The sequence below is a fragment of the Catharus ustulatus genome, chromosome 14 (genome assembly GCF_009819885.2).
Source record: "Catharus ustulatus isolate bCatUst1 chromosome 14, bCatUst1.pri.v2, whole genome shotgun sequence".
NCBI classification, from domain to species: Eukaryota; Metazoa; Chordata; class Aves; order Passeriformes; family Turdidae; genus Catharus; species Catharus ustulatus.
In genome coordinates, this window is record NC_046234.1 from 590,113 (window position 1) to 615,863 (window position 25,751).

The window sequence follows — 25,751 nt, forward strand, 5'->3', positions numbered from 1 at the left end:
CGGCGGCGCGTGCGGGAGCGGCCGGGCCGGGCCGGGCGGTGAGTGCGGGCCTGAATATCGCGGACCCAAGCATCGCGGACCCAAGCATCGCGGGCCCCACTGCGGGGACCGGGGAACCGGGACCTGACTGCAGGGAGCGGGGCCGCAGCGACCTCGCCCTGTCCCGGAACCCCGGCGGGAGAGGCCGAGCGGCGGCTCGGGCCGGCCTGCAGCGGGCGGCAGCCGCGGAGCGCTCCCGTGCCGGGGCCCGGGTGTGCGGAGGGGCCGCCCCGCTCTCCGTTGCCCTCCAGGCCGCTCCCCGGCCCGCAGCGGGGCTCACTGGGCAGGAGCGGCCTCCTCCCAGCCGGGGAATTTTGTGGAGGGCCTGGAGAACCTCGTGGGAGCCGTCCGGATTTCGGGAAGGCTGGCGGGGACACCCGCAGGGCTCCGGGTCCGTGCAGGTGGTGGGGAAGCTGTTTGGGAAAGTTTATTCCGTATGGGAAGCGTCTGGGCCGCTGTTTGGGTTCAGTGGTAGTTGAAGTCTCTTCAAAAAGGACATTGAAATTACATCAGGAAAGGTGGAGAGTGTCCCGGGAGAGGTGTGGCTCAGCTGGAGACAAGGGGGCTCTGCAGAAGTCCTTGACAGGAGGGACAGCCAGGGTCGGGACTTTGTGCCGTGTTTGCTTCAGGTGAGAGGAAATGGCCTCAAGTGGTGGCAAGGTGGGTTCAGGTTAGGAATTAGTAACAATCGTTTCCCCACCAGAGCCTTGGAATAAATTGGTCAGGGTGGAGGCACCGTCTCTGACAGTGTTTAAGAGGCACTTGGGGATGTGTTTTAGGGGTTGTTGTGGCAGTGCTGGTGGGTCTGGATGGTCTCGAAGGTCTTTCTCAATCCCGATGATCCTGTGGGAGTGGCACAAGGAGAAACTGGCTGTACATAAATTACCCTGATGCCCCAAAAATCAGCGGGTTACAAAAGGGATGAGGTGAAAGTGGCAGCAGCCGCCCCCGGGGTGCACGCCCCCGGCTGTGCTGTCTCTGTCTCCCGAGGCTCTCTGGTGTGTCTGGGCTGGGCTGGATCCCTGGTGCCACAGCAGATGGTCCGTGGGCAGCATGGGGAGCTTTGGGGACTCGTGCTGGAGCCTACAGCTGCCGTGGGCTGCAGCTCTCCCACAGCCCTGGACTGTAATTCATATAAGCACATGCATACATTTATTTGGTTCCTTCAGCATTTATATTGAGCTTCTCTAGTTTATGTGCTTCTTACTCTTTTATTTTCCTGCTATTTTGGTGCTGTGTGCTGTTCCCAGTAAAGTCCATCCAGGTGGTGCTGGGTGGAGGTGTTTTTGTTCTTTAGTGCCTCATGTTTGTTGCACAAACATTAATCCTTGGGTGTACTCCTTGTTAGTCTACACCATCCTTACCTCCCCTGCAGCTACATTAATTAGCCATTGTATTTTTCCATCATTTTCTGTGGAAAGTTGCAGCAGAGCCGTGGGATGGTGGAAAACATGGAGGTGACCCAAAGTAGGAGTTTGTCCCTCCAACTTGTGTTCCTTCTCACTCCAGCCATACTCCTCCCTGTGGTGGAAGCCAAGGGCTTGGGTTCTCTGTTTCTTCAAGGCTTATTTGAGGAATTTTGAGGATCTAATTAAAAAGGCTCTTGAGCTGAGTTGTTGAAAGCTGTGTGGGAGCTGAGGTCAGGTTTCTGTGTTGAAGGTCATGTGCTTGGAGCTCGTAGCAGAGATGAGGTTCAATCACCCAGTCATTGCAAAGATCCGGTGTTGCCACGGAAGTATTCTGTGTACCTTCCAAAGATGGTGTGAAATTTCTCCCTTAATCCCCAACTTTTCTGCTGACATTTTTCCAGTTCCAGCATGTCCATCCTGTCCAGCTGCTCCACTCTCAGCCAACAGTTCCTCACGCTGGTGCTGGCTTTCCATGAGGCTCTCCTGCCCATCAGTCCAAGCTTTTGCCCTGGGATTTTCTGATGATCCTGACTGCTGGCTCTACTGGAGTTTTGTTTGAGTCTTCCCCTTTTTTTCCTCCTCTTTTTTTCTTTTTTTTTTCTTTTTTCTTCCCCAGTAGCTCTGTGTAGTTAGTCCTGCATCCCTTTGCCCATCAACTTTCTTCTCCTAGCTTTTCGAAAAGATATTTCTGAAAATAGGAGCTGTTGAGCATTGTTCTAATGTGGCATTTGCTGGATGCTGCTCTCCAGGAGTGCTGAGGCAGTCTGGAAGGACAGAAAGGGATGGGACTGAGCTGCCTGCCCTGCACCCCCTGAATCACAAGCAGCCCACCCCTGGAAATGCCAGGGTCAGAATTCCTAGATGTGTGTGCAGAGGGAGGGTGGTTTAGCAGAGCCTTGTGAGCATCCTGAAAGTGTTCCGTGGAATATTTAATACTTTGGCATGATGGGCACGGCATGTTCTGCTGTTGGGAAGCACCGAGGGCTGTGTGAGGTCACTGCTGGTGACACATTTGTGTACACACATGCTGGTAAGGAGTTTTCTCCTTTGCTTTGGGTTATAACATCGAGTGAAGAGCACAGCTCATACAGGACTTGGTCAAATTCCCCTATTTTTACTGCTGTGGCTGTATTTTTGTGAAAACTCTGCAGGTTGGTGTCCCTGACTGCTGTGTTCTCGGGCACAAAGGGCAAGGGGCTCTTTGTGTCCCTTGGTTTTACACAGCCCTGCTAGAATAATTAGCTGCCTGAAATGAATATATTTCTTTCAAATACAAGCTTCCAGAATGAAGGAAAGTGAGCAGTATGCCTCTTACCATCAAGGATTACCAGGAATTAATCTTCCAGTGCAAAGGCCACTAATCTCGGGCATGCAAACAGGGTTTACTGAGCTGCGTGCCAGTGCTTAGAGCAGTGATGGATGAAATCCCTGGCAAATTCAGATACTCTGGCTGTTAATTGCCTCCCCACCTGCTCGTCTGCCTGCTTCCCCTTCATCCTGGAATCTGCCTATGGGTGTCAGTCACAGGAGATGGATGGGGACACGTGGAGCTGCTGGGTGCCAGCCCGGGCTCTCACCCTGGGCTGTCCTGCCTGCCTTGGGGCAGTTCTGCTGTCACTGGGTCCCAGCTTTCCTCTTGTGCTGGGAGCTGGGTGAGGGAGCTCAGCCTGGCACTGGGGTTTTCAGACACAAAGCCAAGCTGGGAGCAGTGGGAGAGCTGGCTGAACTCCTGCCTTACGATGAGCATCTTGCCATGTTCCTCGTGCAGTTTGCAGGTAACACGGGGGTGGTTCTGGGATTCCCTGCATGGCTCCTGCTGCCCTGCAGGATTATCTGGAGTTAACAGAAGACACTGTCAGAATTGTGCTGCTCTCATCAGCGTGCCTGGCCAGCTCCTGGCTCAGACTGATGGTTGGGAAGCTCGAGCAGTGATAATTAAACCAGGAGTGTGGCAGAGGAACATGCACGAGCTCAGCAGTAGTTTTTGAACATGGGAATTGGTTTCCAAAAGGAAATGATTGGGATCAAAATGTAGCTTCAAAGCTTCAGTATCCCCCTGGTCTCCCTTCCCTGTTGGTCTCTTTTGTCTTGTGTTCTAATCAATTGCTGCAGATGTACTTTGGTGTCTTCTCAAGTTCATTTCTTGAGGGCTCAAAACCTTCACTGTGCAATCAATGGCACAGTGTATCCTGGAATCCAGTTTGTTCCTAAAAACACAGGCAACCTGCTCAGACTGAGCCTTGCTTATTGCCTATATTTGCCAATGTTGGCAAAAGGTAAATCCGTATTTATAGTAAACCCTGTGTCAGCCCATTTCTGGAGTTCCCCTGATGCTCAGTAAGAGAAGTTTAATATGTGTTCAGAGGAGCACCTGAGGGGTTCACAGGGACCTCGGGCGCCCCAAAGTGTGACCCAGAGTAGCTGAGAGGATTCCAGGACACCCCAAATCACAACCATACAAGCACCAGCCTGCAAAGGCTTTCTGGGTGGGTCACAGAAAGGCTTTTAGGCATGTGACATTGTGAGAGTACCTGGTAATGGTTGTCATTTGAGTTTTGGGGCAGAGGTTTATGTTCCTGCTGTTTATTAACTGGTTGGGTGGCAGGAAAGCTGTTCCAGTGCCTGGGCAGAGTGAGGCTGCACATGGAACTTGTGGCACCAGAGCAGTGCCAGGCTTGTGGCAGAGCTCATGCCACCACATAACTGAATGTTTCTGAACCCAGCAGGGAACATTTTGCCCAAAGCCTGAGGTGGCAGCCCTGTGGGTGCTGTGTTGTTTCTAAGTGCTCCCAGGAGTGTCGCACAGTCCCACAGAACACGGGATTTCCAGGGTTTCCAGCTCTTGCTAATGGGAATTATCTTAAAACAGGCTTTTCAGTTCCCCTCAGGGAGTTTTTGGAGTTTATTTTTCCCCCTGGTCATTAAGGCAAATGGCCCAGCTGTGTTAGCAGGATTGGGAAACCAAGTCCTGTCCCAGTCTGGCAGAGGACCCAGTGAGGATGGATACTTGCTTTGATTGATGCCTGGAACATTGAGATCTTTGCTCTCTCCCCAGCCCCTTTTTGAAGCTGTGCTGTGGAAGCTGCAGCCGTATTTAGCCCCAGCACGGAGCTGGACTGATCCCAGCCCAGTGGCACAGGGGCTGTGCAGTGTCAGTGCTGCTCAGGCCACTGGGAAACTGTGCACTCTCCCCATCAGGCATCTATTTCCAGAGGGGAAAACCACCCACAAGGACCTGCTGTGCTGTGGGAGAGGCTTTGCTCAGAGTCACCTTCTGCTCGTCTTTCAGCGTGCCCCTCTTCTTTCCCTGATCTGTTTTTCTGCTGAGGAATCTTCTAGCCCAAGTTTTTATTTTTAAATGTTTAGTCACTGCATTATGGCAGTGCCTCATGTCCCATTCTTAAAGGTGAACTGCTCTGAAAATCCCTGGATGTAGGAACAGGGAGATGAAGGGCACGCTGGTACCTGTGCCACTTGGGCTCTGGAAGTGCTGACACCAGCTCTGACACTTGCTGGAAACCCAGATTTTCTCTCCCCTTACCTTCTGTGTAGCATTTCCCAGAAATGCAGAAATCTGATTTTGGTGTTTCCAGGCTGGCTCACTACAGGAAATCTCAGCAAACCCCTGTGGTTTGCTCCTGTGCTGGTTCCTTTCCTCCTGAGTGGAGCAGCTTGGAATGGCTAAGGACACCTCGTTCTGGTTGGCACAAAGGACAGAGAGATGCTCCTGTTTGAGCCTCCTGGCTGTGCTGGCTGAGCCTGTCAGCTTTTATCCTGCTCAGAGCCCAGGACAGAGGATTTTCTGCGGCTTCAGCTTTCTCCTGAGCCTGTTCCCTGTACCCAGTGGGGTGTGGCTGCAGCTCTGGCTGCTCACTGAGGTGACAGGAGAGGCAGGCAGGTCTGAAAGTTGGCTACTGTCTGTGGCATTTATCCTGTGTAGGGTGGCAAATCTGACATAATGAGGGTTTTCTTACTCTTGAGTGTGTTGGGAATCTTCTCTCTGGCTTGTTTTAATTTTTGGAACAAACTGTGCTGCAAGAGAGCAGCAAGCAAGGTCCCCTTCTTACAGCTTCCACGGCCCACTTTCCATACTGCCCTATGTTCTCCTGGGGCATTTGCTCTTTCTCCATCCTGCTAAAGTGAGAGCAAAGCTTTCCCAAGAAGTTTTTGCTCTATGTTGTTGTTAGGTTCTGTGGATGGTAGCTGGTCCTGTTTTGGGGAGCCCTGAGGACAAAGCTCTGCTCCAAGTCACACAGGTACTTCCACCCAGAGCCTTCCAGTTGATGGCTGCTTTGTTTCTGGCTGCTGTCAGTCTGTCAGCTGGCCCTGGGCGTACATTGGGACATTGGAGCATCTCAGATCAAACTGGGGCTGGAAATCCTTGGAGTGAGTGGCTGCCTGTGTTCCCCAGTGGGCTGGAAAACAGTGGCTGGAGCAGTGTCCCCTGGCATTCAGGTGCTGCTCAGTGCCAGGTGTATGCCCAGCATTCTCTTCAGCCAGAGCAGGGTGTCTGTCCATCCTGGTGACACCAGTGTCCAGCTGTCCTGCTGCTTCTCTCCGTCCTTCCCTATTCCCAAGTGTGGGAAAACCCTTGTTCAAGTTCCATTTTGCCTTTTCTATCATCTTTTTGGATGACACCAATGTAAGCTTAGAGCCGTTCCTTTTCTTTTCTCCTGCTGTCTTCCCTGTGCACAACCTCTCTATTTTTAACCTGCTGCATTCAGATTTGTTTTCCTGAGCCCTCATGACCTCCATGATATTTTGACTTTGGAATATTTATGCCACAGCATTGTAGGCATCCTGCATGGCCGGGCGTGACTATTGTTGTTGCCAGCTGAATAGTCCTTGTTTTTTTGGCTGCTTCTTGCGATCTCACCTTTCAGTGGCTCGGACAGGAGCCCTCCAGGCTCCCTGTGCCCGCTTGGCTATTTACAGCCAGACCCAGCAGCCATGTTTATTGAGTTATTGGAAGTGGAATCCTCTGGAACAGAAGTCACAATGCTGCAGAGGGTCTGGAGGAAGGTTTGGTACAAATGCCTCAGCCCATCAGTGTCCTGGAATGGGATAATTGTCATTGTTGTTGCTCTCCTAGTTCTACTGATTCCCCTGAGAACACAGAGCACTTCAGAAATGTGGTTATTTTTATCACTGTATATGGATCCACAAAAAAAGATTTGTTTGTTTGTTTCTATTTTTTTTCCCTGTATTGGCTGTTTAGGGTGAATTTGCTGAGCCAAGATAAATCAAACTTGATTTTTCAATGCTCCTTCAGTCTTGCATCCCTGTGACAGAAGGTGGAGTGAGGAACTCAGTGGTCAGTTCAGGTCCCATCTGTTCAGCCTGGACAAAAGGAGGCTCATGGAGCTGCTCTCCATAGCTCCCTGACAGGAGGGTGCAGTGGGAGGGAGTGTGGAGCTCCCCTTTTTGGGATGTGCATCCCAGAGCCCCTCCCATGGGCATGACCAGGAGCAGCTGTGTGGCACACTCCTTCAACAAAAACCTTCAACAGCATCTTTTCATTCTGAAGCTGTTCTGAGTTGTGCCTTGTTTTTTGGTAGTAGGTCACTCTAGGTGAATTCTTGAATGGTGAAACTTAAGTAACTCTTAACAATGTATTCCTGGACTGAAGAAATGGGGAAAAATGCTATCCTTCGAGTTTCCAGGCTGGAAATGCTGCTCAAGCCAGGGAATATGCAGCCCTGGCTTACACTGTCAGGCTATTTGATTTGTGTGGGTGGCGGGATTGGTGCTGGTAAGATTTGATTGTGTAACATTCAGATCAGGCAGAGCTGGGGCCAGGACTCAGGATTCCTTCAGGACCTGGAGTGCTGCTTGTGCCCAAACTGGGCATTTCTCTCACTACAGAACACAAACCAGTGTAAGTCAAGGCTCTAAGTGATTTTCTCTTTCAGGTTTAAGCCACCTGTCCTTTAACCCTGCCAGCACTGAGTCCCTGGGGCTGGACAGCCCAGCTGAGGATGGCAGTGACCCGGGGAAGAGGAAGAGGAGCAGCATTCCCCCAGGTGAGCTGACACCAGCTGGTACCTGGGAGGGTGGGCAGGCCTTGGCACATGGTGCCCAGAGAAGCTGTGGCTGCACCTGGATCCCTGGCAGTGCCCAAGGCCAGGCTGGACATTGGGCTTGGAGCAGCCTGGGACAGTGGGAGGTGTCCCTGCCGTGGCAGGGGTGGAACAGGATGGTTTTTCATGTCCCTTCCAACTCAAACCCTTCTGCCAGTCTCTATACTTGTCCCTATAGATTTATTTTCCTAATTGAACAGAATGTCAAGATTAAAATCATGACCATAATTAAAAGCAGGATAAGGCAGCTGAGGCAGATTGACTGGAGACATTCACATTTAACATCATGTCATAAAAACAAAGTGTTGAATGAACTCTGTGATATTGTAATGTCAGATCAAGGAATCTGGCAAGGAAAACTTCCTAGATGCCAGCTTCAGGGTTTCTCATGGAGGATTGGGAAAAAAGGGAGCACAGAATAATGTCTTTGCAGGTTATATGTGGCTGAAAGCTGCAATCCCACCAGTGTGACCTGCTTGTGCCATGGAGCTGGGATGTTGCAGCATGGACAGAACAGTCTGTGGGAATGAGCCAGGAACCTCCCCAGGCACGTTCCAGGTGCAGAGGGAAGGATGAGGCTGCACCTGAGGCAGAAGGAAAGGGATGTGCAAAGCCCACAGCTACAGAAGGAGGGTGAAATGCTGCTGGGTGAAGAGAAGGTCCAACTGTTTCCCTGGAGAGTTAGAAATCCTTGGAGGAGAATCAGGGACTCTGCAACACAGTTCGGTGATGATTTTGATGAACTGACAGAGCACTTCCAGTGGCAGTGGGAGGATCCTGCTGGGACAGCCTCTTCAGCTCAGTGCAGTCTGACAGTCTGTACCTGCTGGATGTGCCCTTCATTCCTAAATTTCTTGGGAGGAATCAGCGTCCCCCTACCTTTAATCAGTGCTCCTTCAAGGCCCTTAGAGCTGTTAATTGCAGTGGATGAACCATGACTGAGGTGCTTTAAGGTGTTTGCCAGGTCCCAGCTGCTCCAAAGGCACAGCACTGGTTGGTTTTTTTTTTTTGCTGACTCTTCCCTGAGAGTGGGTTTAACTCTGGTTTTGGGTGCTGACACTGCAGAGCCTCTCTGGGCAGAGCTGAGATCTGCTCTAAGCCCTTAATCACTTTTATGTTGCTCTCAACAGATGGTGGCAGAAATCTGAGCCTGGAGTCCATTCTGATGGGATTGCCAATGTCCGACCCGAGCGCCTGGGCCACGGCCATGAACAACCTGGGCATGGCTCCCATGGGCATGACAGGACAGCCCCTCCTGCCTGGTGAGCTGAGACTCCCCCTGCTCTTGGGAAGTAGCCTGGGCTTGGGTGGACACCCACCACATACACACTGAGCTGTGTTTGATGTGCATTCCTGGTGCAAGGGGTTTATTTAGAGACCTGAGCTGAGAGGTGATGAGAATACATGTTTGTTAATGCAAGTAATAGTTATTGTGGGCAATTATAATAGTTATTGTTGTGATTGAAAGTAATGGTTATTGTGGGCAGTTATAATAGTTATTGTAGTGACTGAAAGTAATGGTTATTGTGGGCAGTTATAATAGTTATTGTAGTGACTGAAAGTAATAGTTATTGTAGGTACCCCCAGGTACCCTGCAGTGGAGCAGGAGGAGGAGTGTGCACACAGAGGTCAGGAAACCAGTGATATCCAGGAACTGTACTCTAAACTGAACTAGAATGACTGGGAAGGAAGGATGGGAGGAAGATGAAGAGGAAAGCACCAGAGTAGCAAAACAGATATGGCAGGAGTTAATGGGGGATTCTGCTCCAGAATTGAGCACCTTGCAGTGTGAGATAGTTGTGCATGGCTGAGTCATCTTGTACTGGATGAAAGAGCTCCTGCAGGAGCTGTGCCTGATTTCCCAGCAATGCAGGATGCTGGGCATCAAAGTCCTGAGTGGAACTGACTGTCCCAGTGCTTTGCTGCACCAAGGAGGATTGTCTCCCTGCCACGAGACCTGCCTGCTCACCTGGGGAGGGAATGTCTCTGCTAGCAGACAACACAACCTTCTCCAGTTTGAACAGCCCCAACTCTCTCAGCAGTAACAGAGAAAGTTCTCTGCTGTCACAAGGCCTTGTTTCACATTTGGCTTTGCTGTGGAGTTGGTGTTTCTGTGTCATTCTCCTGCTGACGTTCTTCCATGCAGGAAAAATCAACACAAGGCTATGCCCTGGATAAGGATACAGTTCCCATGTACTCCTACATCCATGTTTCACAGTTGGAACTGGAAGGTTTCTTGTCCCTTCCTCCAAAAATGCTGGTTGCTGACAGAGGATTGGCTTCAGATCTGTGTTTTTGCTGTAACTGTGTTTCAAAATACTGAGGAAGTGGCAGATTCTGAGCTTCACTTGGAATTGCTTGGTGAGACGATGCCCTAAATACCTGAACCATTTAGGATGGAAAAGACCTCCAGGATCATTGAGTCCAACCTGTGACTGATCCCCACCTTGTCAGCAGCCTAGAGCACTGAGTGCCGCATTCAGCCATTCCTTGGACACCTCCAGGGATGGGACTCCGCTCCTCCAATGCCTGACAACCTTTTCCATGTACAAATCCTTCCTGATGCCCTTAAGCCTGTGCCACAACTGCATGTGCTGCTGAACTGCTTAATAACCCAAACTGGGTCAGCTTTTCCACTATTCCCTTATGTCACAAGTGTCTTTTTGTGGACAAACCTCTCTGGGAAGGGTTGGACACTAGATGGGAGCCAGTGTCTACAGAGGAGAGAAGGAAGTAATTTATTTTAACAGAGAAAAGTTACTTGAGTGTGCCAATGAGCAGTGAAATAGTTGTAAAACATTATTTTAAGACCTAAAGTTTGATGTTGGCATGTTTCTGATTTTCATGGCCACATGTGGGAGATTCCCTGTTTGTGTCAGGGTCACAGTCACTGAATGGCTCTGCCCCTTATTCCCTGCCCCATTTAGATTTTGACCCTGCTCTTGGGATGATGACTGGAATCCCCCCGATCAACCCCATGATGCCAGGCCTGGGGATTGTGCCACCTCCCATCCCTCCAGACATGCCAGCCGTGAAGGAGATCATCCACTGCAAGAGCTGCACTCTGTTTCCCCCCAACCCACGTGAGTGTCTGCTTGTGCCTTGTCTCTGCCTGTATCTGTGTCCATATAAACCCCAGGCGTGTGTGAGGAAAGGGCCGTTCCTGGCACTCACTGCTGCCAAGAGTGTGGCAGAGCAGCAGGAAAAGCCTGTTCTTGTCAGTGAGTGTTTGCCATTTCCAGAATGTCTTTTCAGCTGCTGGATTGATCAGGACTGGGAGAGAGGCCATTCCAGTCGCTGAGTATTTGAAGTTTTCATGGTTTGATTCCTGTGTGTAGTGTGAGGTGTAACTCAAGCACACAAGTGTGGAGTGTGTGCAGTTGCAGCACAGAGAATCCCCTGAGTGTGTTTTTTATGTGTTATTTACATTGGGGCAGTTTTTTAAGCTGTAATTTGTAACATCTTCCATGATAAAGTTGGGAGCTCCTGGTGCTGCTTGTGTTCTTTGGCAGCAGCTCAGTGTACCTCCTGCACCCAGGAGAGTGTTTGGAGGGCTCCAGGCTCCCAAGATATTTTTGGAAACATCTGGTGAATGTGCTTATTTTTATGCAGCACCTCAGCAGTGCTGTGGATCCACTCCATAGATGCGAGTGTGGCACAGCCAGGTGTGTGTTTGGAGAAGCAAGGGAGGTGTGGTCATCAGGAGAGCAGAGCAGATGGAAGAAGTGTGAGCTCGCAACCCATAACCTGACCTGCTGTGCTTTCTCTCCTCAGATCTTCCCCCTCCAGCCACGAGAGAGAGGCCCCCAGGCTGCAAGACAGTGTTTGTAGGAGGGCTGCCAGAGAATGGGACAGAGCAGATCATCATGGAGGTGTTTGAGCAGTGTGGGGAGGTCATCGCCATCCGCAAGAGCAAGAAGAACTTCTGCCACATCCGCTTTGCTGAGGAGTTCATGGTGGACAAGGCACTTTACCTGTCTGGTGGGTGTGCTTGGCTCACAGGGAAGTTTTAAATCCTGGGACAGAACTGTGGTGCTGCATTTATAGGCAGAACAGTAGGATTGGGGCAGGTTTCTCTGATGCTGTGTCAGTTTGCCTTCTGCTGCCATTGCATTTCTGCTTAAATGTATGAAACCAGCTCCTGAGAGGAAAGGCAGTGATTCTTTGTCACCTGAAAACATTTACAAAACATTGGGCTGTGGTGTAGACATGTAAGATTTCCATCCTATATGGACAAGTGTCCAGCTAATTCTGTAGCTAATGCCTAAAATAATGGACTGTTGCTCCTGATTTGCTGACTGGTGAGCTGGACTTACTTGTCTGGTGGGCTTGGCGGGGTTTTATTTGGCTGGTGAGCTTGGCTTAGTGGGGTTTCCTTTGGCTGGTTGGCTTACCACAGTGCTGTTTTATTTGGCTGGTTGGCTTACCCAGTGGGGTTTTGTTTGGCTGGTTGGCTTACCTTGGTGGGGTTTGATTTGATGGCTTTGCTTGCCTCAGTGGGGTTTTGTTTGGCTGGTTGGTGTGACTTGGTGGGGTTTAATTTGGTGGGTTGGCGTGGCTTGGTGGAGTTTTATTTACCCGGTGGTCTTGCCTTAGTGGAGTTTGATTTGGCTGGTGTGTCCTAAAGGGTTTTATTTGCCTAATGGGCTTGCCTTAGTGAGGTTTTATTTGCCTGGTGGCCTTGCCTCAGTGGGGTTTGATTTGGCTGTTTGATGTGCCTTTGTGGGGTTTCATTTGCCTGGTGGCCTTTCCTTAGCAGGATTTTTTCCCTGTTCCCATCAGGGCCAAACCCTGTGCTCCTTTTGCCTGTGAACCCCAGGTAACCCCGTGCCCTACTGACCAGCCTCCCTCCCCGCAGGGTACCGCATCCGGCTGGGCTCCAGCACGGACAAGAAGGACACGGGCAGGCTGCACGTGGACTTTGCGCAGGCGCGGGATGATCTGTACGAGTGGGAGTGCAAGCAGCGCATGCTGGCGCGCGAGGAGCGGCACCGGCGCCGCCTGGCCGAGGAGCGCTTCCGCCCGCCCTCGCCGCCCCCCGTCGTGCACTACTCCGACCACGAGTGCAGCGTGGTGGCCGAGAAGCTCAAAGGTGACAGGGGATGGGCAGCACAGCTCCGGGTTCACGGAATTCACAGAATCACCGGGTTGGAAGAGAGCCTCAAGATCGAGTTCAACCCAGCCCAACACCTTGCTAGACCATGGCACTGAGTGCCACATCCAGGCTTTTTTAAACACATCCACCACCTCCCCAGGCAGACCATTCCAGTACTTTATCATTCTTTCCATTAAAAACTTTTTCCTAATTGAGGCCGTGTCCTCTGGTTCTGTCAGTGCTGCCTGGAGGAACCCAACCTCAGCTGAGCACAGCCACCTTTCAGGGAGCTGGAGAGAGTGATAAGGTCACCCTGAGCTTCCTTTTCTCCAGGATAAACAACCCCAGCTCCCTCAGCCGTGAGTGTTCTCCAGGGGTGTCGTGGTTTAGGGTAAATTTAGGGAGAAAACCTCTGAATGGGGGTACAAGTTTCTTCCAGATAGTTTTGGTTAAGATTGAAAGGACTAATGTAAGACCTTCTTGGAAGCCTGAGATTCATGTGTGACCTGATGATTTTGGAGCTGGAGGTTATTTCCTTTCACAGAAGGTCCATCTCAGTAGATGTGAAGTTTTCCAGTGAGTTTCTAGTGCTTGTTCCTCCTCTTGCTGCACCTCAGCAGGTGATTCTCTCCATCATCTTGGTGCTGGATTTGCCTTCTTTTATACAGCCACGTGTTCAGATCCATCCCTGCTTCCAGGAGTTGTGATGAGTCCTCTGAAGGATGCTGACCTTTGAAGGAACAGCTCAGCTCCAGGGAAAGGACCTGAAAACTGCCCAGAGCTGTGGTGTAAAGTTGTCCTTTCTTGCTGCAGATGACACCAAGTTCTCAGAAGCCATCCAGACCTTGCTGACCTGGATAGAACGTGGGGAAGTGAACAGGAGAACTGCCAACAACTTCTACTCCATGATCCAGTCAGCCAACAGCCACATCCGCAGGCTGGTCAACGAGAAGGCAGCTCACGAGAAGGAGATGGAAGAGGCTAAAGAGAAGTTCAAGCTGGCTCTCTCAGGGATCCTGGTGCAGTGTGAGTAGTGTCTCCATGCTGGATGTTGGTTGTCTGCTGTAGGGAAGGTTCTTAATTTCCAGAGTCTGGAGAGGCCCCCCTAAAAGGGCTCTGGGAAAAGGAGTTGCAGTCACTTCTGTGCTGCTTTTTTGGAATCACATGGCACTGGCAAAAATCCCTTGTGGTTCTTTTTACTGGAGTAAGAGTCCACATCTGGAGGGGGGGAGGAGAGGATGAATTCTGAATTTCTTTCCTCTTAATTACCATGTTATTAGTTCTGTCCTCTTTTGAACCCCTCCTGTGCACAGCCAAGGTAAGTTCCTGGGAATCTGGTGCCTCGGCGAAGTGTGCAGGATTTGGTCGCCAAAGGTAGGAGCAACAGAGTGCTGCCAACACCCTGGTGCAGACCCTGGGTCTTTCAAACCCCAGTACTTTAGGAAACCAGGAAATCAAGGAAGAGGCATGGACTGTATTAATTCCAGGATGTGATTTGTAACAGCTCCTCAGACCTTCATTGCCTCATACACATCCTTGCTGTAGTAAATTGGAATATTTTTACTTCGTTACAAGTACCTTCTCCACAATTGTACTAATTCTCTCTGAGCCCCTTGCCTGGCCTTTGAACATTCTGAACTGGTTTTGTATCTAATATTTTTAGCTGTTACTTGATTTTTTAAGTTGTTCTTTTTCTTTGAATTCTGTTAATGGTAAAAACTACAGGCGCACGGTCCAGAGGGACATACAGTGAGCACTGCAGAGTAAGTAGTAATAGAGGCTAGTGTGTAACTCCACTCCCTAAAACCAGGACTGATATCTCAGCCACTCACAGGATAGTCTGAGGAGCAGGGAGATGTGTTTATTATGGGTGCTCCATCACAAGCATGGAAAAAATCAAGTGGATGTGCTTTGTGCTGTGGGTGAGCTCTCAGCCAAGGAGAAGCACTTTGTGTGTTCCCAATCCTCTGAATTTTCTAGAGAAGCAGAAGGAATAAATCCCAGGACCAAGAAAAACTGCTGGCTGGTGCCTTTTGCTTTGAGCCTGCTCCTGTTGCTGTAGCTCATACAGGCACTGTCCAAATGTTGTAGCTGATCACCCCATTTCAGAAGTGAGTCCTGCCCCTCTGAGCTCACACTCCAGCCAGCCTCACACAGCCTATTTGGATGTTTTTCAGCACCTGTGCTGCCTTTTTTGCACGTGTCCTGCCTTTTTCCCAGCTGAGAGCAGAGCCCATGCCCCAGCTGGTTGTTGCTCTGTGAGCCTTTGGCACTGGCCTGGTGAAACCCATGGGGCTCTCTGCAGACCCTGGGCCCCTTCCCTGAGCATAGGTTCAGCACAGTGCAGTGTTAGGAGAAAAGGGGAACCAAACCACCTGCCTGATTGCACTTTTTTACTCCTTTACTCCTCTTGTTCGCCCTCTCTGGATGCTATTCGGGCCTGATTTGCTGCTGATTTGCCACTCCAGTCGAGCAGATAGTGGCCGTGTACCATTCTGCCTCCAAACAAAAGGCTTGGGACCATTTCACGAAAGCTCAGCGTAAGAACATCAGCGTGTGGTGCAAACAAGCAGAGGTTGGTAATCTTTTCTTGTGTTAGATCCTCCAGCACGGTCTCTTGCTTGTCAGGGTGTTGATGTTGAGTTTGCACGATGCTCGTGTGGATAACAGCACCTTCCTTCACAGTGGGAGGTGGGGATCACTCAGGAGGCTCTTGTGCTACAGGTAATCCATTTTCTCTTGGTATTTGTGTCACCAGCAGCAACACATCAAGACCTGTCTGCTGATGGAAGCTGTATACAGTAATAGTCATAATATTGATTATAAATGTTGATTTTTCTGCTGGTTTTAATATTAAAGCAAAAAGGATTTCTAGACAGATGTTAAAAAAAAAAACCAACAAGCTGTAAGTGTCATCAGAATCTTTATCACATTTTTATGTGATATTTCCATCTTGAGGTGGATATAATTGCAGATGAACATAGAAAGCCTGGGGGAGGATGCTCTCGCGTTTGTGTGTTTATCCATGGAGTGACATGATGAAATGTGTGGTTTAAAGGTGGTGATCAGGAAGGAGCTGGTGGAAGAAGGCTTGTTATTCCCACTGCTCTTCCTGCAGGAGGAAGAACGGTTCTTAGTCCAGTAAGATTTGATAAAACTAGCTAAGGGAGTCAGGCAGGATGGCAGAAATGAGGAAGCTAAGGTAAAGAAAGGGTGCCTGCTGGCAGGGCATGGGTGGGGGGATGTCTGTCCTGGGCTGTGATGAGATCTCAGCTGCCACCCTGGGGATGCAGGGCCTGGCATTAGGTCTTGTTGGGTCTCAGGAGATTTGATCCCGCTCCTCCACCCTGTCCTGGTCCCTTTGGCTCTCATTCCTTACCCCTGGTATAAATCTTCCTGTGCTTCTGGGTTTGGGGTATTGAGTTCCTTACTACAGATTTGGACAGCAAGTCTGTCCCAGCAGAGCCAGGAGCTGGCATTCACCTTTAAGATTATTTAACATCCAGAGAGAATCTTGGCAAAGCTTATCTGTGATCCCCATGGATTGGGGTGTCCAGGCCACTCCCCTGTAGAGCTGCAGCCTGGGAGAGCTCTGGATCCTGCCCAGCCAGGGCCCTGCTGGTACCAACAGAGTCTGATCTTCCTCCATCCTGAAACACTCCAAATGCCCATGTTGTCCTGGGAAGTCTCCAGCTGTGATTTCCCCATGACACTAAACCTATGGGACTGGCCAGATCCCACTGAGTCAAACCTTTGTGGCAGCTGAAACAGGAGCCAAGGTTCTTTTGCACCTGTGCAATCTGATTGAGATTCCCTCTGAGCCCAGTTCCCAGGGCTCCTGTTCTTGCCTGCCTTCTGATGGCTGCCTGTACCTGGGGTGGGAGCTCTCTCTCCAGCTGGAGCTGGCTTTTGTTCCAAGGTAAGTTCTCCAGTGGGAAGAGGCTGTGAGACCACTGGTGAGCCTCTTCCAGGAGTACTTCAGCTGCTGCTCTCCCCCAGCTTAAAGGAAGGTGGAAGCCACAAGATGCAGATTTTGGCAGATACTTACATATTTATAAAAATGCTGGTAGTATACAGTACATCTTTAGTTGCAATTTAAAATGGCTCTTAACTCATTGTAGATATCAGATGCTGGCTAAAGGGTGTCTCAGCCTTTTGGGGTAACCTTGAGGAGGTCCCTGTACATGCAGGGGTGCAGTTGTAGCTTGGTTTGCTCTGTCCCAGCTCAGGTTGGGACTTCTGACTCCAGAGAATTAGGGCTAACTCTAGTTCCTCGTGGTTTGCACAGCAAGGCTGAGCTGCCTCATCACAAGAGCACAAGGGAGATGGAAGAGTCAGTAATCCCAGAGTGACTTGTGCTGGATATTGCCCTTGATCTAATAATCTGTGCCAGTTTTGAAATCATGTCCTGGAGTTGTGTTTTGCAGATCTACCTTTCAGGAACTTTTCATCCAGCCAACCTGTTCCTTGAAATGTGTACTGAAACCCCCTCTTCTTTCTGAACCCCAGGAGATCCGTAACATCCACAATGATGAGCTGATGGGCATTCGGAGGGAGGAGGAGATGGAAATGTCTGATGAAGAAATAGAGGATCCATCAGAGATGAAAGAAACAGAAGAGTCAGGTAAAATCCCTTTTTACAGCTCATAATGTGCTTCTCTTCAGCGGTTTCTCTCTGGCACTGGAAGCCATTCCTGTGTCCTGTCACACTCCATTCCTTGTCCCCAGTCCCTCCCCAGCTCTCCTGAGCCCCTTGAGGCTTTGAGCTCTCCCTGGAGCTTTCTCCTCTCCAGGCTGGATACCTCCAGCCTGCGATATCCCAAACAGCAGGAGCCGTTCCTTGGGGTGCTCAGGGTTTGTAACCCAAGCTTCTGAGCCCTGTGCAGGGTGAGGAGGGCAGCCAGGAGGTTTTGCTGTCTGTGTGATGGCTGTGCTGTCCCCAGCGCTGGTGTCACAGGTGGAGGCGCTGAAGGAGGAGAACGACAGCCTGCGCTGGCAGCTGGACGCCTACCGCAACGAGGTGGAGCTGCTCAAGCAGGAGCAGGGCAAGGCCTCCAGGGACGAGGACACCACCAAGGAGCAGCAGATGAAGCTCCTCCAGCAGGCTCTGCAGGGCATGCAGAAGGTGGGCCTGGAATTTTCCACAGCTGGGGAAAGAGGCTGGGATGGGTGGCAGAAGCATGTGGGAAAACAGTCTGGGTTTTAGCAGGATCCATACTGGCAGGGGGGAGCAATTTTGGTATGTCCAGAGTTGTTAAAAGAACCCCCAGAGCAAATATTGATACCAGGGATTATATATGAGCTGATGAAGCAATCCACAGTTAATGGATTCCTTGTGTACTCTCTACTGTGATTTCCAAAGTGCCAAGTCTGTCCAGAACCAACTGAGAAGGAAATGGGAAATCCCATCCCTTGGGGGTGGAATTACTGCCCCGTGTTTACACAACTGGGCTTTTTTCTATGCTAATAGGGAAAGGTGTTTCTAAGGTACACTGTGGATCCTTCTTATTTTATAATTCATCTTGTAACAGTTCTGGATGTGATCTGTCTGGTCTTCATGGAAAAACTCAGAATCTAAGTTTTATGAACAACAGTTGGTGGAAGGCAGGTTAAGAAGGTGGAAGGCAGGTTAAGAGTTTCTTTTCTCTTCCAGCATCTTTTGAAAGTCCAAGAGGAGTACAAAAAGAGAGAAGCTGAGTTGGAAAAAGTGAAAGAAGACAAACTGAAAGTAGAAACGTTGCTAGAAAACCTGAAGGAGCAGGTATGTACCATGCAGGTTTTCCTTGTGCAGTCCTTGGATTTTGTGCTGAAGGACTCCTGGTGAGAATGCCCAACCCTGGTTTGGAGCAGTTGTCCTTGGAAAGTGAGGAGAAATTCCCTATTAAATTGCAGGATATCAGTCAGGAATGGACCTGCAGTTGCTTCATGTGCCTGTGAGGCAATCTCAGTGGTTGTAAAATGAATTAGGACTGTCACTGAACAGAGTTTCACAGCTGGAACGGGTTTTTCTGCAGCCTGAGCTTTTAGAAGTTAAAAAAAAAGTCTCAGTTATCAGACATTGGTATTTACAACTGTGGTTTAGGAGCACATTTTGATCTATCCTCCATGAAACACTTTGGAACTGGAAGTTTTTGTGAGTGTTTCAATATTTTTATTCTTGCTGGGTTTATTCCAAACAGAAATCCGTAGTACTGCTTCTCAGGTTTGATCCACTCTGATTTGGTTGTGGATCAGGGCATGACTCCATACTTCCCTGCTCCTTTCCCCTGTAGCACAGATACAATTATACAAGGAGCATGAGGCAGCATTCCCCCTTGGCCCACAGAACCAGGTACTGGGTTTATCTCATTTTCCATCTTTAGTCCCACTCTTTTGTGCCATGAGCTGGGGAAGATAATGAAAGTAATAGTTTAGTTTTTACTAACTAAAAATGGTTTTGTGTATTCCAGTAATCATCAGAGCAGGAGCTTCAAAACAAAAATAACAGATTATCATCAGTAATCTCTCCTTTCTTTGCCCATATATAGCAGAGCATGGCAGATGAAGAGGACAAGGAGGTAGATGTAGCTGACTGCCAAGGGAATGTAAGTCCAAGAGCTGCTGCTCTGGGGTAGTGGAAGGTGTCCCCAAAACAGGGTGGGCTTTGGGGTCCCTCCCAGCCCAGCCCATGCCATGATCCTGGGATCTCCAGAAGGCAGGCTCTGGGTTTGCAGTGCAGCTGCTGGGCTGCAGTCCCTGCATCAGCTTTCACAGGGCAGAGCTCCTCTTTCTCCTCTGGAATTAAATGTGGAAGCTCAGCCCTGTGAGCTGAGAAGCTGCTGTACTGTAAGAATTTGAGCAAACCCAGGGGACCATTCAGTTCTGTTTTCGTCACTGGCCTCCCTCCAGGCCATCCCACTGCTCACTGGAAGCTGTTCCCAATTATAGCTGTCCACAGCTCCCAGGCCTCTGGAATTCCACATAAAACCAAGGAATTAAAGCAAGTTCTGCTTTTAGTGCAGCCACCATCTTTGCATTGTTGTATTTATGTCAGGGATAATAAATTACAGTAAATTCACGAATACAAGCCGCACTGAGTATAAGCCGCATCTCTGGGTGTTGGCAAATATTTCGGTTTTTGTCCATAGATAAGCCGCACACGAATATAAGCCGCTCTGTCGTTCGCAGCGAGGACCCGCGTGCAATTAGTAACAGAACCGCGGGAGGGCGGGGTTTACTGACTGAGCTAAGGCTGTGCAGGCTCGGCCCGCTAGGGGCCGCTGACGGGGCCAGGTGGCCCAGCCCGGTGCTGCCGCTCGGGGCCGGCCGCCGCTGCCCCTGGGCTCGGTCACCCCGGGTCGGCGCTGCCCCGCGGTGGCAGGCAGGGACGGAGCTTCCCCTGCTCCTACGGCAGCGGCGGCGGGTGGGGACAAAGCACCCCGCCTCCTCCCCGAGCCGCGGCAATGGCGGCGCGCACTTCCCGCCCCCCCCCGGGCCGCGGCAATGGCTGCGCAGGGCTCCCGTCGGCTCCCGGAGCCGCGGCAATGGCGGCGCCCCCCCCCGTCGGCTCCCCGGGCCGCGGCAATGGCGGCGCGGCCCCCCCGCGTCCTCCCCGAGCCGCGGCAATGGCGGCGCTTCCCCCCCGTCGGCTCCCCGGGCCGCGGCAATGGCGGCGCGGCCCCCCCGCGTCCTCCCCGGGCCGCGGCAATGGCGGCGCTTCCCCCCCGTCGGCTCCCCGGGCCGCGGCAATGGCGGCGCGGCCCCCCCGCGTCCTCCCCGGACCGCGGCAATGGCAGCGCCCCCCCCCCCCCCCCCCCCCCCCCCCCTTCCTCCTCCCCTGGGCTGCAGCAGAGGAGGAAAGAGAGCTCTCCCGACTCTCTCCCCGCCCCCCGTGCTGCCTGCAGGGAGCCAGGGCAACACGGTAACACTGTAACAATTGCGAAATGCCGGCTTTTACTGGCCGGTGCTTGGCTTGGCACTCTGGCTGGCACGTCTGGGGTTGTAAATGTCAGAAAATTATTAATATATTAGCCGCACCCGACTATTAGCCGCACTTCCGGGTTTCCACCAAAATTTTTGTCAAATTGCTGTGGCTTGTATTCGTGAAATTACTGTATGCCAAATTCTGTTTTAATTCAGTACCACCAAGTCAAGTCAGGACAGTCTGATCCTAAGCCCTGTGCAGCCCCATGGCACTTGGTTAATCCCGTTTGTCAGTTTGGGCATTTGGAAAACAAACCTCAAAGTCATGGCAAGGCCACAGTCTGGTTTGTATTTTGTTGTTTAAAGCAAGGCATAAAGATGTCATGTCAGGAAGCAGGGCTGGTGCAGGATGGCATCTGCTGAACTTTGTGACCTTTTCATCTCACTTGGTGGATCACATCCAGCACCATGGACACAACTGTGCTTTGCTGGGAGTGTTTTGGAAAATGAGCAGCAGATAGAGCAGTGGTGGGTGCAGTGGCTCAGAAATCCAGGGAAGCCCCCCTGTACTTGCTGTGGAGCCTGCCCAGGGCAGTGCCTGCTGTGCCAGATTGTCTGAACATGCCCTGTGGGTTTGTTTTGCAGGAGAGCAGCACATCCCGAGTTTGTGCCTGCAACCAGGAGAAAGAATGTCCTGTGGAGAAGAGCTTGAGCAACAGCCCTGTGAAATCTGAACGGGAAGTTCTATTGGTTGGTGAGTTCTGGCTCGGTGGTGATGCCAGAGACCTGAACTGGGGAGTCCTGGCACTGCTCCCGCCCACCTCTGGCTCCTTTGATTATCCCAGGTTGTCCTGGCACTGCTCCTGCCCACCTCTGGCTCGTTTGGCTGTCCCAGGGAGTCCTGGAGCTTTACTGGGGTCAGGCTGTGGCCTTGTGACACCTTGGCTGCCTGCAGGGGTACAGGGCTGCTGTTCCAGCTGGCTGTTGTCTTGTGCCAATGACCTTTGTGCTGTTCCTGTCCTCAGGGATAATTTCAACCTTTCTCCACGTGCATCCCTTTGGGGCCAGCATTGAGTACATCTGCTCCTACCTGCAGCGCCTGGACAGCAAGGTGGGTGTGGGACAGGGGGTGGGACAGGTTGGGCTGGACAGTGAGGCCTGGGCTCCACTCCCTGCAGAAATCTGGTGGAGGATGAGGTATGAGTGAATTTTTGGATGATTTGTGTTGGGAAGGACTCAAAGCCCATCCAGTTCCATGCCCTGCCATGGGCGGGGACACATGCCACTGTCCCAGGTTGCCCAGAGCAGCTCAGCTTTGGGGTCTCCACCACTCACCACGTCCCCAGGTGCTCCCACTGCCTTTGTGCTCCTTTTGGGAGTCAGTGGGAGTGACTGCTGTGCAAAGGCTCCTGGATGGCGGAAGGAATTTCATCTTTCATCTCATTCTCCTCCATCCTGGTCTCCAGCTGTCTTCCTTAAAGAGCCCCAGGGACTCTGGGAGGCCCCAGAGGCATGGGAATCCTATCTTGGGATTGGAACTTACCCAACTGCTTGTGTTTATAACTGAGTGTTTAATTTGCCCTTTCCTCAGAAAGTGTGACTCCTTGGCCTGGCTCACTCCAGCCTTATAGAGACAGAGTTAAGAATGTTATCTCCTCATTCTAGCTTGGAATTTGTCTGTGGGGCCACCAGCTGTCTTTATTTTAGTTTGGAGCGCCTATAAAACTGCCACCATAGCATTCAGCCGCCTTCTGGAACTTCCTCTTTGCTATCCACAGTGCAGAGAAGGGCTCCTGGAAGCTTCTGCTTGGGAGAGCCCCTGTGCAGAGCCCAGCCTTTAACCTGTGCTGTGCTTTAACCTATCCTCATGTTCAGTCACACCTAGAGCTATTCCTGCTGGCCTCTGTGCTCCTTCTGAGCTCTTCTGTCTCCTCCTTGACTCTTGCAGGACCTCAGATTAGTTTGGGATGTTATTTTTAACCCTGAGCAGATCTTTGGGCCTGAGGTGAAGCAGGAGGAGGGGGAGTACTTGGAAGTACACCCTGGTTTCTTGAAGCTGTCAGCAGGAAAGGAAGGAGAATCTTTCCCTGTTCCCTGTTTGTCATTCTTGCCAAGGTCAGCAGAGAGCACAAAAGTTAAGATTCTGAGGTGGTTTGGAACCATGGAAGAACCTTTCAGAAGTTGCCTGTAACCCTGAGGACCTTGGGCTCACCTCAGGCTCCTTCTTCTCAGTGGTGCAACCCCAGTCTTGACTCTTGGCTCTGTTGGACACAGCTCCTGCTGTCTCAGCATCATCCCCAGGAGTTCAGGGAAAGCCTGGATGAGCTTCAGCCTTGTCACTGTTGGAGTTTGAATCATCACATCAGAGCTTCCATCTTCACTCCCAGTTCTGTTTTCTATGTGTCCCCAGATCTTCACTCCAGTCCTGTTTGTGCCCCCAGATCTTCACTCCAGTCCTGTTTGTGTCCCCAGATCTTCACTCCAGTCCTGTTTGTGTCCCCAGATCTTCACTCCAGTCCTGTTTGTGTCTCCAGATGTTCACTCCAGTCCTGTTTTCTGTGTCCCCAGATCTGCACTGCTGAGGTGGAAGTTCTCATGACAAGGCTGCAGAACACGTTCCGCCAGGAGCTCAGCGGGGTTGGGGCCAGCCTGGAGAAGAGGTGGAAGTTTTGTGGCTTTGACGGGTTGAAAATGACTTGAGCCCTGACTTCACTCTGGAAGCAGTGGGATGTGGATGCTGAGAAAACCTGGGATGCTCCTCCCTGTGTTCTGATGATTCCCTCACACCACAGCCTCCGGGGACAAAGTAAAAGTGAAACCAAGTCCAGAGCACCACTGGAAGAACCTCCAAGTTCTGCAGCTCCTTTGATCAGTTATTTGTTAATGGGCAGGTGCTGTTCAATATATTTGGGGGAAAAAAGCTCTTGCCTGACCCTTTGATGCACAGTGTGTAGACTCTGTGTTCTGCCAATGTTGTATGTGCTTGTGTGCCCAAATTCCTCTTCAACCTTCTTTCTGCTAGGAGCAGCCACAGACTGTCCTGAAGCAACAACAAAGGGGCATCTTCTCATCTTCTGGTTTCTAGGTCACCAAAAGGGGAAAAAAAAGAGGCATTTTTTAGATATTTCTATGAGTGAAAACCAAGGTATGTTTAAACAGAAGATTTAGATGGCTCAGGGGCCTCTGAGCCAAGGAATTGGGGTTTTTTTTGTGCTGTTTTCTCTGCAGTTAAGCTGAGGTGGGGGCAGAGGGAGATTCTGACAGTGCCACTCGTGCTCTGGGTCAGTTTGTACAGAATCTTTTAATAGGAAAAGTGTTCCATTTTCTGGGGGTGTGGATGGAGCAGAGCTATATCAACCTGGCTTTTGGTGATTTTTACCACCCAGTTCCTCCCCCCACTTTGCTTTGGAGCCCAAGCTGAAGCAGCACAGACTCCTCTGCTCCTGCACCTTGCCAGCACTGTTGCTCACGTTCCCAGTGCATGCCAGGCTCCTGCCCAGCTGTGCAGAGGTGCAAGGTGGCACAGCTCAGCCCTTCCCAGCAGCCTGCCCAGAGCCCTCTGCATCCTGCCCACAGCATCCCCCATTCCCAACCTGGTGTCACCTGCAGAGCTCAGTGTTCCTGTTCTGCACATCCCAGATGTTCCGAGCACAGCTGTCCCAGTTCCAACCCCTCCTGTTTGCTCCCCATGCCCCAGGTGTTGGTGCCCTTCACTTGGGCTACTGATCCCCCCTCATCTTTGGGGGAGAGGCCCCAGTTCCTGTGTTCCTGTTCTCAGGCATTTCCCCAATGTGTGACATTCCCCAACGCTGGTGCCATCCTGCCAGGTGCTTTTCCACCCTGTGCCATGCCAGGGTGGTGCCCAGGTGAGTACAGGGACGTTTCTGGGGTTTTCTGTGTGCCTGCCACAGACACCTGGTGTTGTGTGAACCAATTCCTCATCCAAAATTCCACTGGTGACACCAGGCTTGGAGCCAGGTCTTGACCTGCTGGCTCCGTTTCTTCCCTCCCCATTCCCTGCAGTGGGAGGGGTAGAGGAGAGCACCCCCTGTGCTCCTGCTCCCTTCCCCCCTCATCCCAAGGCCCTGAGGTCTCCCCAGATCCCTTGGATTTCTCCCTGCACCTTCGTCCTCCAGCCCAGATGAACCATCCTCCTCCTCCTCCTTCTCCTCGTTGTTGCTGCCACTGACACCAGTTCTCCCTGGGCACTGAGGTGGTCACAGAGGAGACACCTCTGCTGTGCCAGGTGGCATTGTGGCACCTGTGCCACTCTGGGCACAACCAGGGTCCCTTGGTGTGTACTCAGTGAGAGCTCTCCTTGGGAAGATCAGGGGAGAAACTTCAGGAGCCAGGACAACTCCAGAGCCCTGAGAACAGCTGTGGCTGGAGCAGCCCAGAGCCAGGGAAGGCTCCAGGGACCAGTGGAGCCAGGGGGGATCATTGGGGCCAGGGGGATCAGTGAGATCACAGGGCTGGGCTCCCCAGCGTGGCAGCTCCTGCAGCACAAGCACTCGCTGGCTCCCAGGTTTTGCTGGCTGTGGGCTGGGGCTGGGGCACCGTGGGCAGCCAGAGCCCCCTCCTGGCGGCTGAGAGGGCTGGGGCTGCTGGAGAGACTGGGCAGGTTGTTCCATGGGGCAGCAGGAGGGACAGGAGCCAGGAGCTGTGGAGCAATGGCTAGTGCTGTGAAAGTGAGTCAGGGCTAGAGCACCCCAGGTCCTGCTGCTTCCCCTTCCAGGACCTTTCCAGAGGGGCTGAGGTTTCTTCCAGGAGGAATCCATCCTGCAGATGGGCTGCTGAGGTGACAGCCAGGGGTGGGTGGCACAGACCTTCCCTTGGGACTGGGCTGTTCCCACCTGGGCTGTTGCTCTGCCTGCTCCCAACACTGAGCACTTGCTACACTGGGAGCAGATAAAAACCCTTTAAAAATGTTCTAAAGAGTTGTGTCGCTGCAGATGAATGCTGTATTTTTAAGGAATAAACATTTTTTATGGGCAAATCTTGACCCTGCTGCTTTCTTTGTTTCAACCTGAACCATTCCATGGTCATGGGCCAGGAGCCTGGCTGTGGCCCTAAAGGGCTCGTGGAAGCGTTAATGGGCAAAGAAGTACCAAGTTTGGGTGTTGGTGGAGGTTTGGGAGGCTCTCCAAGGTCTGTAACTCTCTGGGAACAACCTGAGCTGTTGCTCCACGCCATGAGGTCTGTGAGCTCCCCAACAGCAGAGCTCTG

The 25,751-nt window shown here is 51.5% G+C and overlaps 1 protein-coding gene across 4 annotated transcripts; it reads left to right on the forward strand.

The window, feature by feature from the left end:
• On the forward strand, positions 1-25,521 carry ENOX2 (ecto-NOX disulfide-thiol exchanger 2). 4 transcript variants are annotated; one of them, XM_033072163.1, is made up of 15 exons: positions 1-38; positions 7,361-7,471; positions 8,659-8,790; positions 10,456-10,611; positions 11,303-11,509; positions 12,387-12,620; positions 13,437-13,649; positions 15,092-15,198; positions 17,133-17,247; positions 17,567-17,748; positions 18,277-18,384; positions 19,151-19,207; positions 21,171-21,279; positions 21,551-21,636; positions 23,094-25,521. In XM_033072163.1, exons 3-15 carry the CDS (start codon positions 8,694-8,696, stop codon positions 23,223-23,225), a joined length of 1,803 nt encoding a protein of 600 aa, XP_032928054.1. In that variant the 5' UTR covers positions 1-38; positions 7,361-7,471; positions 8,659-8,693; the 3' UTR covers positions 23,226-25,521. The 4 variants fall into 4 exon arrangements, with proteins under 4 accessions (XP_032928054.1, XP_032928055.1, XP_032928053.1 ...); XM_033072164.1 differs by having other exon boundaries at positions 14-32; positions 7,360-7,471; XM_033072162.1 differs by lacking the exon at positions 1-38 and adding an exon at positions 334-430.
• Positions 25,522-25,751: the final 230 nt, after the last annotated feature.

Bases quoted from the DNA above. Each gene is read 5' to 3' on its own strand.
- ENOX2 (XM_033072160.1), top strand. From the start codon at position 8,643: ATGTTGCTCTCAACAGATGGTGGCAGAAATCTGAGCCTGGAGTCCATT. The intron at 11,510-12,386 runs GTGGGTGTGCTT...CCCTCCCCGCAG, and splicing joins CAAGGCACTTTACCTGTCTG to GGTACCGCATCCGGCTGGGC. The intron at 13,650-15,091 runs GTGAGTAGTGTC...TTGCCACTCCAG, and splicing joins CTCAGGGATCCTGGTGCAGT to TCGAGCAGATAGTGGCCGTG.